This window comes from Rhinopithecus roxellana, chromosome 17, assembly GCF_007565055.1.
Source record: "Rhinopithecus roxellana isolate Shanxi Qingling chromosome 17, ASM756505v1, whole genome shotgun sequence".
NCBI lineage: Eukaryota > Metazoa > Chordata > Mammalia > Primates > Cercopithecidae > Rhinopithecus > Rhinopithecus roxellana.
Genome location: NC_044565.1, coordinates 4071505 through 4087942, shown reverse-complemented (window position 1 = coordinate 4087942; position 16438 = coordinate 4071505). Strand labels below are relative to the sequence as shown.

General features: G+C 41.7%; 1 protein-coding gene across 1 annotated transcript in view; it reads left to right on the top strand.

Annotated features, from left to right (window-relative positions):
* The window catches only part of POLR1B (RNA polymerase I subunit B), a 34827-nt gene that overhangs the window by 7920 nt on the left and 10469 nt on the right, over positions 1–16438 (top strand). The window contains 6 exon segments of the mRNA XM_030921084.1: positions 206–342; positions 1122–1345; positions 2000–2171; positions 7298–7469; positions 8720–9001; positions 13724–13857. Of these exon segments, the coding sequence (XP_030776944.1) occupies positions 206–342; positions 1122–1345; positions 2000–2171; positions 7298–7469; positions 8720–9001; positions 13724–13857 (1121 nt within the window).

Here is a 16438-nt window from a genome sequence, read left to right as displayed (position 1 = left end):
ATTAGTGTTTCTCAATCTGGGTAGATTTTGCATGCAAGAGGACTTCTGCTGAGGTTTAGAAACATTTTTGATTGCCAGTCTTGGCTAAACTTAGTGATTTGGCTTTAATTGTGTCTAAGAGAGTAAGATTGTTCAGGAAAAAAAAAAGATCGAAACAATTATAGTACCAATGAGTTTCTGATTTTTTTGTTGTTTGGTTCAATAGGAGTTTCAATGCACTGTGTGAGGGAAGAACATTCCGCTGTCAATATGAACCTCCACTACTTGGAAAATGGCACTGTTATGTTGAACTTTATTTACCGGAAAGAACTGTTTTTTCTTCCTTTGGGATTTGCACTTAAGGTATGACTTAATGAATGCATTCTTTTGTTATGAAGAAATTCACTGGGGGTAGTATCCTGTACAGATTGGATGGATTCTCCTTGTTAAAATAATACTGTACTAGTTATCTACTGCTCTAAAACAAATTACTTCAAAATTCAATAGCTTAAAACATCAATAAACCTTTCTTTCTCACAGTTTCTGTGGGTCGGGAGTTTGGGAGTGCTTTGGCTGGGCAGTTGTGGCCCAGAGTCTCAGGAGGTTGCATGGAGATGTCAGACAGGACTGCAGTCATTTTGAGGACTTCCAAGGTGGCTCACTCACATGGCTGGCAAATCAGTGCTGGTTGTTGGCAGGAGGTCTCCTCATGGGGTTGCTCTCTACATGGCCCTTTCTGTAGGCTGCTTGAGGCAGCTGTCTTCCTCCACGTAGTTAGCTGAGAGAATAGAGGGCAGAAGATGCAGAAGACAAAAGCTGCAGTGCCCTTTGTGACCTAGTCCTGGGAGTCTCCCATCATCTTTTTCACCACATTCTCTTGGTCAAGCAGCCCAGCCTTGATTCAGCGTGGGAGGAAACCACACATGTGTGTGAACACCAGGAGGTCAGGACCCTGGAGGCCATATTGCTGTCTGGCTGTCATACAAAGAATGCTTTATTTTAGAGAGTTTACTTTGGTTCAGCAATAGCAGAGTGCTAATTTTACTTGGGTATTAAAAATAATGAGAGAAGATAATTGTTGCTGAATAGATACAATATTTTAGTTATTAGTGAGCAATTAAACCTTTTATTTTCTATTCTAGGCACTTGTCAGCTTTTCTGATTATCAGATATTTCAGGAGCTCATCAAAGGAAAAGAGGATGATTCTTTCCTTAGGAACTCTGTTTCTCAGATGTTAAGGATTGTAATGGAGGCAGGTTGTTCGACACAAAAACAGGTCCTTAACTACCTAGGTGAATGCTTCAGAGTAAAACTCAATGTTCCTGACTGGTACCCAAATGAGCAAGCTGCGGAGTTCCTGTTTAAGTATGTGTGCTTTGCCTAAATGTTTTTGGAGGGGTGGAGGGTTGTCAGTGGTTCTTTGTATTGGTTGCAGTTTGGGCAGGCGAGTCATTTGGGAATGAGAATGAATTTTGGGGTAGAATTCTGGTCCTTGCTAGCCGGGGGCTACCTTTGTTTTTGTGGCCCTCCTCACTTGTATTTTTTTAGTAGTCATGTTTTATTTTATGGTACTTTTTAACTTTTATTTTGAAATCATTTCAGACTTCCAGAATAATGTCCAAATAGTACATTGGATTCTTATATTGACTAATTGTGAACATTTCATTCATTTACATTTACTTTTTTACTTTCTGTGTACACAAATGTACGTTTCTATTTCTGTACGGTTTGAAAGTTGCAGGGATTGTGTTACTTTATTTCTCCAAAGCAAGGACTTTGTCTTATATAACCACTGTATAATTACTAAAGAAGCCAGCTGCATACTGGTGCTGTCCAGTATATAGCCGCAAGCAACATGATAAGCACTTCAAATGTGGCCAGTTCAGCTCAAAAACTGAATGCTTAATTTTATTTAATTAAAGTTAAGTAAGCTTGAATTGGGGATCTTGTTTAATAGAACATTAAGTAGTATTACCAACTGGATTGTTTTAATTTTTTTTTTTTTTTCTGTTTTGACAGCCAGTGCATCTGTATCCACTTGAAATCCAATACTGAAAAGTTTTATATGCTTTGTCTCATGACACGAAAGCTCTTTGCTTTAGCCAAAGGAGAGTGCATGGAGGACAATCCCGATAGTTTAGTGAACCAAGAAGTCCTTACACCGGGTCAGCTCTTCCTTATGTTTCTGAAGGTAAATGCGTGCTATGTCCATCCTTGGCCAGTGGTACCACTTGTGGAATGGTGTGACTTTGTCCAGCAGTACTATTTTCTGCATACTTATAGTTTCTAGTTTGGGCATTTTGTGTGGTCTCTTTTTTGTTTGTTCATTTAGCAGTAAGGGAATCAAAAATCCTAGCTTACACCAGGTTTGAAAATTTGCTTAGTATTTTTATATAAAGACCACATCAAATCTTGGTCATAGTGTTAATGAGAAAAAGCGAATGGCCTATATACATACACATGGTTGATCTTCATTATTTGTAGATTCTGTATTTGTGAATTCACTCACTGGCTAAAATTCATTTGTAACCCTAATGTCACTACTCGGTGCTTTCATGTTTATTCACACACGTGAGCAGAGCGGTGAAGAATTTGAGTCTCCTGAGGCAGATGTTCCAGCTGAGGTGGGGCAGGGTGATGCTCTGCTTTCCTGTTTCAGCTCATACTATAAAGATGGTCCTTTTTGAGATGTATTCAGTGCTATGTTTTTCACATTGTCGTGCTTCTTCTTGGTGACTTCTCTTTTTTTTTTGAGACAGGGTCTCAGCCTCAACCTCCCAGGCCAAGCAATCCTTCCACCCCAGCCTCCTGAGCAGCTGGGACTATAGACATTCACCACCACACCCGGCTAATTTTTAATTTTTTTTGTAGAAACAGGGTCCCACTATGTTGTACAGGCTGGTCTCAAACTCCTAGGCTTGTGTGATCCTCCCATTTCAGCCTCCCAAAGTAATAGGATTAGAGACATGAGCCACTGCACCTGGCCAGTTTTTGCCATTTATAATGTAAGCATAGCACTGAAGTTCTGTCTAGTGTTCACTGTTAATTAATTAACAAGGTATGTTAAATAAGGTGCCTTTCAACAAAAGCTTGCATTAAACAAGATTGTATATTGATCCATTGACCAGAATGTTATGACCAGAGACTTGCAGGAACCCAGCCCTGTTATTTCTCCTCAGGATCTGTGGTTTCATGTGTGTTAATTCAGTGTTCACTAGAGCATAACTACTGTGAGTAGTGAAATTGGACTGTAGATGTATATATAAAGTTGGCATGGCACAAAAATGATTTCATAAGAATATTGATACAGTGGCATTTTATATTTTGCATCTTATCCCCAAAAAGATGTAATCTAAGAGGTAATATGTTGTATTTTTAGTAGAGATGGGGTTCCACCATGTCATCCAGGCTGGTCTCGAACTCCTGACCTCAGGTGATCCACCTGCCTCGGCCTCCCAAAGTGCTGGGATTACAGGTGTGAGCCACCATGCCTGGCTTCTATTTTATTTTATTTATTTTATTATTTTATTTTATTATTTTTTTTTTTTTTGAGACAGAGTCTTGCTCTGTTTCCCAGGCTGGAGTGCAGTGCCACAATCTCAGCTCACTGCAACCTCCACCTCCCGGGTTCAAGCGATTCTCTGCGTCAGCCTCCCAGGTATCTAGGATTACAGGCGCGTGCCACCATGCCTGGTTAATTTTTGTATTTTTAGTAGAGACAAGATTTCACCATGTTGGCCAGGCTGGTCTCAAACTCCTGACCTCAAGTGAGCCACCTGCCTTGGCTTTACAGGCATGAGCTATCATGCCCGGCCTTCTAATTTCTTATCTAAGGTAGTAATTCTTATTTACATTCTTCCCGAAAGGTAATAATCTTTGTTTCTGTTTGCTCTGTCCATAAAATTAGATTAAAAAATTTCAGCAGCCTAGAATTTTCCTGACAAAAATTGAAAGCAGGCAGCATAAGTTTTCTCTTATTAATTTAATCTGTTATTAAATTAACCTTTCAAGTAAAGGTTAATTTACATTTCCCATCTCCTTAAAGTGAAGCATGGTGGGCTTATTGTATTCCATACTTAGAAATGTGTCTTCATTCCACATCAATTCCTAATTAGGAAAAAAAAGAAAAGAAAAAGAAATGAAACTGGGGGTATAGTGGCTTGTGCCTGTAATCCCAGCACTTTGGGAGGCCAGGGCAGAAGGGTAACTTGAGCCTGAGGAGTTTGAGACCAGCCTGGACAACATAGAGAGATCTCTACAGAAATAATAAAAACTATTAGCAGTGGCCAGGTGTGGTGGCTCACGTCTATAATCCCAGCACTTTGAGATGCCAAGGTGGGTGGATCTCCTGAGCTCAGGAGTTCAAGACTAGCCTGGGCAACATGGCAAAACCCTGTCTCTACAAAAAATATAAAAATTAGCTGGACACGCTGGCATGCTCCTGCAATCCCAGCTACTCAGGAGGCTGAGGCAGGAGAATTGCTTGAGCCTGGGAGACGGAGGTTACAGCTGAGATCATACCACTGCACTCCAGCCTGGGTGACAGAGCAAGACTCTGTCTCCAAGAAAAACTGTTAACTGGGCATGGTGGTACATGACTGTGGTCCTAGCCACTTAGGAGGCTGAGGTGGGAGGATCCCTGAGCCCAGGAGGTCAAGGCTGCAATAAGGGGTGATCATGCCACTGCACTCTAGCCTGGGCAACAGAGCAAGACCTTATCTCAAAAAGAAAAAAGATAAAAACGCCTGGTGCAGTGGCTCACACCTGTAATCCCAGCACTTTGGGAGGCCAAGGTGGGAGGATCACTTGAGCCCAGGAGTTTGAGACCAATCTGGGCAAACAGCCCAGAGACAAAACCTCGTCTCTACAAATAATTTTTAAAAAAATTAGTTAGGCCTGGTGGGCCACACCTGTAGTCCCAGCTACTCAGCAGGCTGAGGTAAGAGGATTGCTTGAGCCCAGGCGACGGAGGCTGCAGTGTGCTGTGATCACGCCAGTGTACTCCAGCCTAAGTGACAGAGCAAGACCCTGTCTCAGCAAAAAAAAAAAAAAAAAAAAAAGAAATGAGTCTTCTGTAGCAAGGTATTACTAAGGTGACCTGTTTCAGCAACAGGAGAAACAAAGGGAAAATTGGGGCTTTTTCAGAGAATTCATTGCTGAGTATTTGATTTCCTTACCAGCTGTGTTAAAGCTTTTAAACCTTTGAGTTTGGAGAATAAAAACAATCTTCAGAAGACATATGACCATGATGACATAAGATGAATTATAGACTGTTAAAAATTCACATTGTATTTACATTAAAACGAGCAATATAAAATTGAAAAATAGCAACTATATTTTCTGTATTATTTATAGATAAACCATAAAACACTTGAGTTAGCTTTTCCGGTTTTGATTTTAAACCCAAATAAGGAAGTAGACATAGTTATGAAAAAAGGCAGAACACAAACAAATCAGTTATCAAGATCCAGGGCTTCTTATTCCATCTTGACCATGAAGCTGTTCAGTGTACACCTGATAAAAATGTTTATGACACAGGAAGAAGTAGGGTCAAGAAAGGAATCTAAACAGCAACGCGCAGAAGTAGAGCAGCGATGCCAGGCTCTTCCATTCAGACTTGATCCTTTAGGTTCACTTGGTAAAGACCAAACCTATGCTGGCACCCTTGTTGGGTGAACTAACAACTTCCTTCACTCTCTGGCAATTCCCTTATCTGTACATTACAGATTTTTAGCAGTGTACTTACAAATCCTACTAATGGGTAGTCAGTTGTGAGATTCATTGTCACGTTTTATAAAATATATTCCTTCTTCCGACACCTCTCCAAAATTTATTCCTTCAAAGTACTGAAAATTTAATATTACTGTACCACAGTGATATTAAATGCAGTGTCAGTGCCAGAGAATATGCAGAAATGAAATGTGGCACTTCCAGTGCTGTCTTCTGGAAGAATAGTTAGGTCTTCCAAGTGTGAGTGTTCAAACACTGGTACTTTAAAGAGGTGGATTATCAATAGTCAATGGCTAATGTGTTGACTCGGGGGCCTGCTGGAAAAGGTATACAGTGATTAAGTGACCTGTGTACCTCTTCCAGGTTTTCTTTCAAATATCAAATATAGGAGAGAACCCATTTCAAACATTCTCTTAGGTATTTTCAATGGTTTCTGAACCACCCATAGGAAGCGCTGATGGTGTATAGTCTTTTTTTCTTTTATTTTTAGTTGACATGCAATAACTGTACAGATTTATGGGGTATGCAGTGGTATTTCCATGTATGTAAATAATGTATAATGATCAAATCAGAGTAGTTAACACATTCATCACCTCAAACATGTATCCTTTTTTGTGTTGTGAACGTTCAAAATCCCCTCTTCTAACTTTTTGAAAATATACAATAAGGCTGGGCATGGTGGCTCACGCCTGTAATGCCAGCACTTTGGAAGCCGAGGCAAGAGGATTGCTTGAGCCCAGGAGTTTGAGACCAGCCTAGGCAACAAAGTGAGACACCCATCTCTACAAAAAAAATTTAAAAATTAGCCGAGCATGGTGGCACATACCTATGGTCCCACCTACTCAGGAGGTTGAGGCGGGATGATCCCTTGAACCTAGGAGGTTGAGGCTGCAGTGAGAAAATATACAACAAATATAGTTAACGTATTCAACCTGCAGTGCTGCAGAATACCAGAACTCATTCCTTCAATCTAGCTGTAATTCTGGAATTGCAGGCTGCTTTAACCATTTCAGTGAGTGTTGGCAGCATAGACTAAGATGGGCTGTGTAGTTCACATGATTGCTTTTAGGTGTGTAACAAATATAATGGGTGAAGGAGGGCATGACATTGAAGAGCTATCCTTTTTGCACCTGAAAAGCTCTCTTTCAGGTTTTTGGTTTGGCTGTTTTCCATATCCAGTGTATGTTAGTGGACCTTTGTTAAAGATTATACAGATTACATGGGAATAAATATGAAGTTTGTAATAATTTTATTTTATTGAGAATAGGGTCTTGCCCTGTTTCCCAGGCTGGAGTGCAGTGGCACAGTCGTGGCTCCCTGAAGCCTTAGGCTCCTGGACTCAAGCGATCCTTCTGCCTCATCCTCCCAAGTAGCTGGAACTACAGGCATTCCTCACCCCCTCACCCCACCCGCTTCTGGCGAATTTTTAAATTTTTTGTAGAGACAGGGTTTTGTTTCACCATTTTGCCCAGTCTCATGTTGAACTCTTGGTCTCAAGCGATCCACCCAATCCTGGGATTATAGATGTGAGCCACCACACCTAGCTCACATACTATTTTATATTAATTTTTTTTTTTCTTATTTCAGGAAAAACTGGAAGGTTGGTTAGTGTCTATTAAAATAGCTTTTGATAAGAAGGCTCAGAAGACCAATGTTTCCATGAACACTGACAATTTGATGAGGATTTTTACTATGGGAATAGACCTTACAAAACCATTTGAATACCTTTTTGCTACTGGGAATCTGCGTTCTAAAACAGGTAAAATTAAATAGATCATTTTAGTTATGTTTTTCAAACTATTTGCTTAATGTAGATTTGCCTGTCCTTGAGAGGTTCTTTTTAAAAGCAAAACCCCCCCCCAAAAAAGTAAATTTCTCGTAACTATGACTTTGATGACTATTGGTCTGAAGGACTTTAGACAAGGTGTCTATAGCTAAAATTTAATTCAGATAACCAAATACATTTTCTCTGCCTGCTTCTAGAAAATGAAAAGACCACTTAGACCTCTGAGGAAGGCTTACCTAACAGGAATTCTGCATGTTTTGCTGTACATGCCCGTCTCTAAACCAGTTGCCTTGCCTCAGAGTGACCTGAGAGGCCAGGTGTGGTGGCTCATGCCTGTAATCCCAGCACTTTGGGAGGCCAAGGTAGGAGGGTGGCTTGAGCCTAGGAGGTCAAGGCTGCAGTGAGCTGTGATTGCACCACTGCACTCCAGCTTGGTGACAGAGTGAGACCCTGTCTCAACAAAAAAGAGAATGACCCTAGAAACTTAAAAAGTGGTAATTGGGAACCCAGAATTTTTTTTTATTTTTTTATTTTTTTATTTTTTATTTTTTTATTTTTTTTTTGAGTCAGGGCCTCAGTCTGTCACCCAGTCTAGAGTGCAGTGGCAGGATCATGGCTCACTGCAGCCTTGACCCCCCAGGCTCAGGTGATCCTCCCACCTCAGCCCCACGAGTAGCTGTGACTACAGGCACAAGCCACCACACACGGCTAATTTTTGTGTTTTTTGTAGAGATGGGATTTCGCTATGCTGCTGAGGCTGGTCTGGAACTCTTGAGCTCTGGTGAACTACCCACCTCGCCTTCCTGAAGTGCTGGGATTATAGCATTAGCCACTGTGCCCAGCCTTTTTTTTTTTTTTTTTTAAAAAACTCGTGTTACTGATGCCGATTCTTTCATTAGCCTTCTTAGTTGCTTGTCTAGTATCTGACCCTCTCAGATGAATTTAACTACTTGCTATTTTATTAACTCATTTAATGTTCTCCCACAAAGGAGGACATAGAGGAGATAGGGAACTAGTTGGGGCTCATACAGTTTGTGAAATCTGGGGATTATTTTACATATTTTTTGCAAACTCTTTCCACTCATCAGAGCTAGGAGAATAAATGTTGTAATAATTCATTCTGTAATCTGTAGAGTGCTCTGAGGTTTTGTCATCACAAAGCCTCAAAAATTTCCGTTTTTTAAAAGATTGGCCCATTTTTGAGTGACTTTTGTTTTATTAAGGTCTTGGCCTCCTCCAAAATTCTGGACTTTGCGTTGTGGCTGACAAGCTGAACTTCATACGCTACCTCTCCCATTTCCGCTGCGTGCACAGAGGGGCTGATTTTGCCAAGATGAGGACCACCACAGTACGCAGGCTGCTGCCAGAGTCCTGGGGCTTCCTTTGTCCCGTGCATACCCCAGATGGGGAGCCCTGTGGCCTGATGAACCACCTAACTGCTGTATGTGAGGTTGTCACACAGTTTGTGTATACGGCATCTATTCCAGCTTTGCTCTGCAACTTGGGTATGTAGTGTACAGTGATAAACATCTTGTGTGATTATGTGAGGTTTTTGTTTTTGTTTTTGTTTTTTTGAGACGGAGTCTCGCTCTGTCGCCCAGGCTGGAGTCCAGTGACACGGTCTCGGCTCACTGCAAGCTCCGCCCCCCAGGTTCACGCCATTCTCCTTCCTCACCACACCCAGCTAATTTTTTTGTATTTTTAGTAGAGACGGGGTTTCACCATGTTAGCCACGATGGTCTCGATCTCCTGACCTTGTGATGTGCCGGCCTTGGCCTCCCAAAGTGCTGGGATTACAGTTGTGAGCCACCACACCCAGCCAAGATTACGTGGTTTTTAACCTGTTAAGTTGTACTGCTTTTGGAGATTCAGCAGAGACTTTCTGTAAGAATTCGTTTTTACCCTTCTGTGCAGGAGTTGTGCTGCTTTCTTGGCTCCTCTATAGAAGGCTGAGTGCATTCTTTGAAAGTGAAAACAGCAGAAACTAATTGTTATAGGTGTTTTTTCTTTCAAAAAAAAAGAAGATGATAATGGAAGTGAGGATCGCTTGAGCCCAGGGATTTGAGGCTGCAGTGAGCTGTGATTGTGCCACTGCTGCACTTTAGACTGGGTGAGAAAGTGAGATCCTGTCTCCAAAATAAAAAATAAATAAATGAATGAGAAGGATGCCAAGGCATCTGAAATAGACTAGTGGTTAATATTGGAAGTACAGAAGCTATTGAGTAGTTTTTTGGGTCACTTCTCCTTGCATCTCTTGGTGGATCTTTGCATTTCTAAGTAGAAAACAGTGTTGGTTTGCAGGAGGACAGTTTAAAAGGAGGTTTTCCAGTCTACCCTAATGTCATCAGATACATAACCATTTTTCCTGATAACCTGACAGCTGCTGTCTCTGTCTCTGCTTTGGCTAGAAAGCTGTCTAATTCTTGGCTTGATACTTGGTTTGAATTTACCTTCATACCTAAAGATGTCAGCCTTCTCTGCAGTCTTCTAGTCCCAGGGTTCTCCAATTATGATTTGGAGACTAGAAATGTTCTGTCTTTGGTGGTCTGTGGACAGGGTCTGCAGTGGGATTAATATTTATACAGTAAAACTTCAGTTCATGGGGATCAGACGATAGGTATTCTCAAGCAACTAGAAGGGCATTGACTCAAAGTTCTGCTCAAAAGTACTTCTCCCAATTAGAGTGGCCTGGCCAGGCGTGGTGGCTCATGCCTGTAATCCCAGCGCTTTGGGAAGCCAAGGTATGCAGATCACTTGAGGTCAGGAGTTTAAGACCAGCCTGGCCAACATGGCAAAACCCCATCTCTACTAAAAATACAAAAAAAAAAAAAAAAAAAAAATCAGCTGGGTGTGGTGGCATGTGCATGTGGTCCCAGCTACTCAGGAAGCTGAGGCAGTAGAATTGCTTGAATCCAGGAGGTGGAGGTTGCAGTGAGCCAAGATTGCACCACTGCACTCCAGCTTGGGTGACAGAGTGAGACTCCATCTTAAAAAAAAGAGAGAGAGAGAGAGAGAGAGTGGCCTGTAAGAAGAGGGCCCCACAGAAAGTAATCAAGAAACGCTCAAGATTCAGAAGATGTAATCAGTGTAATTTGAAGGTTTATCCTCTACGAGGAAAATAATTTTGTTACTGGTGATTCAAAATGTCAAAGTCCAGGAGAGGGTAGAAAGGAGAAAAGAATAAAGGGGAGAGGTAGAAAATATATCCACCTGCAGAAAAAGAGATGGGGAAGGGATTTTCGCTCTGGCACTGGAGAAGAAGACAGAATCGCTACCTGACTTTCGATAGAGATGTTCATATTGGGGTGACAGGTGAAACACGAAGTGGGTAACCTGTGACACTCTAACAAACACTTGATGTCTTCAGAATGTATTTATGGTTCATGGGAGAGTGTTCTTTTTTTTACTTAATTTCATATGATTCTCATTATTTGTAGTACTTGTCGTCTTTAAAGTCACCAGTGAATATTGAACCATTGTGCCAAGGGGAAATACAGGGTAAGGTTCCTTCGAGCCTCAGGTTGCAACATTTTTGTTAGCTAATCAATATGTAGCCTTGTTTTTTGTGTATTTCTGTTGAAAGACACCCTTTAGGCCGAGCGCAGTGGCTCACGCCTGTAATCCCAGCACTTTGGGAGGCCGAGACAGGTGGATTATGAGGTCTGGAGATCAAGACCATCCTGGCTAACATGGTGAAACCCTGTCTCTACTAAAAATACAAAAAATTAGCCGGCTGTGGTGGCAGGCGCCTGTAGTCCCAGCTACTCGGGAGGCTGAGGCGGAAGAATGGCGTGAACTTGGGAGGTAGAGCTTGTAGTGAGCCAAGATCATGCCACTGCACTCCAGCCTGGGTGACAAGGCAACACTTCATCTCAAAAAAAAAAAAAAGATACCCTTTAAAAATATATATTGTTCATGTGGTAACACTGAATTCTCAACCAACAGCACTGTAACTATAAAGCTTATCTAACACACATTTTTTTTCTGTTAGGCACATCACAGCCTTTTTGCATTTATGAACACTAGGCAGCACTTCAGTGCTGCACTTGGAGGCAATTTTTTTTTTTTTTTTTTTTTTTTTTGTAGAGATGGGGTCTTGCTATGTTATCCAGGCTGGTCTCGAACTCCTGGCGTCAAGCATTCCTTCTGCCTTGGCCTCCCAAAGTGCTGGGATTACAGGTGTGAGCCACCATGCCAGGCCTGGAAGCTATTATTTAAACAGTGAAATCACACCAGCTGAAAACATGCCACTGAACAGACTGGACAAGGGACACTTGTTTACAGCATGAGCTGACAAGAAAGCATGGCATTGTCTTGTTTGACTTCAGCTGTGGGGAGCGTATGCATCAGGGGACTCAAATTTTTTTGCTGCATGTTCTGAAATGACTTTGAAAGCATCCCCAGTATTAATTTTGTGGTTATAGATAAAATGTAGCAAGTAGGCAAATGTTCACATAATGAGAATCAACTGTAATTACATTTTGGGGGTTAATGCATTTAATGCATTTATGTGGCTTAGAAATCAAAATATTAAAAAGACATGCAGTGAAATGCTCCCTCCCATAGGCCCCTGTTCCCTTGCTACTTCTTTCCTATGTCCTTGCTGAAGCAATTTAAACTTCTACAAGCAATACAGAAGCCTTCAGGCTTACCCTGGACATATTGCAGGTTTGGTTCCAGAGCACTGCAATAAAATGAGCCACATGAATTTCTCAGTTTCCCACAGTGCATATAGAACTTATGTTTACACTATGCTGTAAATATTTCAAATTTAAGAATACTTTATTGCTAAAAAAAAATACTAAATCATCTGAGCCTTCAGCAATTTGTTATCTTTTTGCTGGTGGAAGGTCTTGCCTCAGTGTTGCTGGCTGCTGACTGATCAGGGCAGTGGTTGCTGAAGGTTAGGATGGCTTGTGACAATTTCTTAAAATTAAACAAAGAAGTTTACCACGCCAGTTGAATCTTCCTGTCACGAAAGATTTCTCTGTAGCATGTGATGCTGTTTGATAGCATTTCACCCACAGAAGGGATTATTTCCAAGTTGCAGTCAGTCCCCTCAAACCCTGCCACTGTTTTATCAATTAAGTTTATGGAATAATCTAGCTCCTTTATTGTCATTTCAACAGTGTTTACTGCATCTTCTCATTTCTTGAGATTCCATCTCAAAAAACCGTTTTCTGCTGGGCACAGTGGCTCAGGCCTGTAATTCCAGCACTTTGGGAGGCCAAGGCGAGAGGATTGCTTGAACCCAGGAGTTTGAGACCAGCCTAGGCGACACAGGGAGACCCTGTCTCTACAAAAAAAATATATATATTTTTTATTTTTTGAGATGAAGTCTTGCTCTGTCGTCCAGGCTGGAGTGCAATGGCACAATCTCGGCTCACTGCAAGCTCCGCCTCCCTGGTCCATTCTCCTGTCTCAGCCTCCCGAGTAGCTGGGACTACAGGCGCCCACCACTGCGCCTGGCTAATTTTTTGTAGTTTTGGTAGAGACGAGGTTTCACTGTGTTAGCCAGGATGGTCTCGATCTCCTGACCTTGTGATCTATCCGCCTCAGCCTCCCAAAATGCTGGATTACAGGTGTGAGCCACTGCACCCGGCAAAAAAAATTTTTTTTTAATTAGCCAAGCATGATGGCACATACCTGTCAGCTACTCGGGAGGCTGAGGTGGGAGGACTGCTTGAGCCCAGGAGGTTAAGGTTGCAATGAGCCATGATCATGCCACTGCACTGCAGCCTGAGTGACAGAGCAAGACCTTGTCTCAAAAAAACAAAATGACATTTTCTTTGCTCATCCTCTAAGAAGCAATTCCTCATCTGTTCAGTTTGATTATGAGATTGCAGAAATTCAGTCACAGCTTCAGACTCTACTTCTAATTCTAGTTGTCTTGCTATTTCTACCACATCTGCAAGCACAGTAGTAACATCAGAGATCACTAATCACAGATCACCATAACAGATATAATAATATTCAAAATATTGCAAGAATTACCAAAACGTTGACACAGAGACACAAAGGGAACACGTGTTGTTGGAAAAATGGCATTGATAAGCCTGCTTAAAATATCTGTGAAGTGCAATTAAAAGAAATGCCTGTACCTGTTATAGAGACAAGGATAATTTGATATCTGAACTGATACAGCAGCTGTTGACCCCATCTGGAGGGAATCTGGAATGTTGGATGAAGCATTCCGATGTGATTGTGCTGTTTGTTCCTTTTACCAGGGGTCACTCCCGTTGATGGAGCTCCCCACCGGCCATACAGTGAGTGCTACCTCGTCCTGCTCGACGGTGTCATGGTTGGCTGGGTGGATAAGGAGCTTGCTCCAGGCGTCGCAGATTCTCTTCGTCATTTTAAGGTGGGCTTGAGGCTTTGTGAATTGTCCTATCCCTTGACCTTAGGTTTTCCGTTCCTTTCTAATTTTGGGGTTAACCCCGGGCGGTCTAGAGTGATCAAGTGATCAGGGGGGCAAAATGTCCAGAATGCCTGTGCATTCCCTCTGGTGACAGAGGCTTGCCTTGTACTGGCCTCACTGGTTGGGGTCAGTGACAGATACTTGACCCATATACATTCTTTGGGAGTTTCACTGAAGCACCTCAGTCTGCTTATCTAACTAATTTTAACTTTTTTCCCCCTTCTTAATACTAGTGGCATATAAGGGATCTCAAAATACAGGTATTTCAGTAATATTCAAAATATGCAAGGTAGAAGTTAACTACCCCATTGCCTCCTAGGTTTTGAAAATATATTTTTTAGAAAGTAGAATGACATTCTTTGAATAACTTATCTTTGGGATTTCCTCCTAGTGAAGAGTATTTGTTGCTTTGATAATGGCCATTGAAAGAATTATCCTTTGGCAACAGGCTGAGTTTGTGGTTTATATTCTGTTCTGTGTGTTTATTTTTAAAAAATGTTTAAACTAAATTTTAGTTTTCGTTTAAGTGCTCTGTTGGACATGGGTTGTTTCTACCTTCCGGTCATTGCAAATAATGCTGCTATGAACATGAGTGTACAAATATCTATTCAAGTCCTTGTGCTTTTAAATCTTTAATTCTTATATTCCTATAAGTGGAATCGTGGCTTATTTGATACAATTTTACGCTTAGAGTGAAGATGTTTAATCAGTACATGGGACCTCCCTGTATGTACATTACCGAAATCCACCAGTTGCTATGCTTTGCCCCACATGCTTTATCTTCTGTATGCTCTTTGTAATGTTTTTCTTTTGAACCATTTGAGAGCAGTATTGAGACAGTGTCCCGTTTTCCATAAAAATTTTAGTGTACTGCGGCCGGGCACGGTGGCTCAAGCCTGTAATCCCAGCACTTTGGGAGGCCGAGACGGGCGGATCACGAGGTCAGGAGATCGAGACCATCCTGGCTAACACGGTGAAACCCCATCTCTACTAAAAAAATACAAAAAACCAGGCGGGCACCTGTAGTCCCAGCTACTCCGGAGGCTGAGGCAGCATAAACCCGGGAGGTGGAGCTTGCAGTGAGCTGAGATCCGGCCACTGCACTCCAGCCCGGACGACAGAGCGAGTCTCCGTCTCAAAAAAAAAAAAAAAAAAAAAAAAAAAAAAAAAAAAAAAGATTTTAGCATACTTTTTCTAAGAACAAGGACTTTCTCTTCAATAACCACAGTACACTTATGAAAATCAGAGAAGGTCATGTGGGTGGGATCCATAGTTGATATTCATATTCCACCAGTTGTCTCAGTAATGTTCTCTTTTTTCCTTTTCTTTCCTTTTTTTTAAAGAGACGGGTCTCACTCTGTTGCCCAGGCTGGAGTGCAGTGGCACAGTCACAGCTCACTGCAGCCTTAATGTCCCAGGCTTAAGTGATCCTCCCACCTCAGCTTGCCAAGCAGCCTGACCACAGGACTGTACCACCGTGCCCGGCTTCCCTGGCAGCTCCCTGACCCAGTCCTATGGGTTGTTATGACTTTATTATGTAGGATGACTGATGGAATCATTGGCCATTGGTGATTAGCTTAACCTCCAGCCCCTATCCCCTTCCTGGAAGTTGAGGGTGGGGCTGAAAGTCCCAGTCCTCTAATCCTGGCTTGGTCTTTCTGGTGACCAGCCCCATCCTGAAGCCACCTAGATGCTGCCAACCACCAGTCTTCTATTTTTATTTTTTTAAGTCAGAGTCTCGCGCCTCAGCCTCCCAAGTAGCTGAGACTACAGGTGTGTACCACCACACCCAGCTAATTTTTTTTATTTTTAGTAGAGGTGGGGTTTCACCATCTGGATCAGGCTGGTCTCCTGACCTTAAGTGATTTGCCCGCCTTGGCCTCCTGAAGTGCTGGGAATCACAGCTCTCCTGTAATTTAGGTTTATGTTTTGCTTCCTCATGATGAGATTCAAGATATTTCAGGAAACACATGATGTTGGTTTGTCCTGTTATGACTCATGTTAACTGATCCCTTCAAAGTTGTGTTCTTTAGGTTAATTCACTGTACAGTTTCTGTTTTTCTCTGTTATAAGTAACTTGTGGAGAGATAGTTGAAAGCTATGTGGAGCCCCCTTTCTTCATATTTTCACCCACTAGTTGATGAATTATTTGCTGAATTACTATTCCATTGGTGGTTCTTTGCTGAGTTAATATTACTGTGATGGTTACCACATGGTGTTTTCCCCCACCAGCATTTTTTCTATGTTTATTAGTTGCTATTCTGTAAGGAGGGCTTTCTTTTCTATTAGTTGTTCATTTATTTATGTTAGCATAGATTTATAGATGCTTGTTTAAGTTTGTGAATATTCTGTTACTACTTATTTTGATGCTCAGAGAGTGTATGAGATTTGATCTAGTGTACAGTTCAGTGGTATTAAGTACATTCATGTTGTGCAGTCATCACCATCTTCAGAACTTTCTCATCATCAAAACTCTGTACCCATTAAACAATCATTCTTTTTTTTTTTTTTTTTGAGGCAGAGT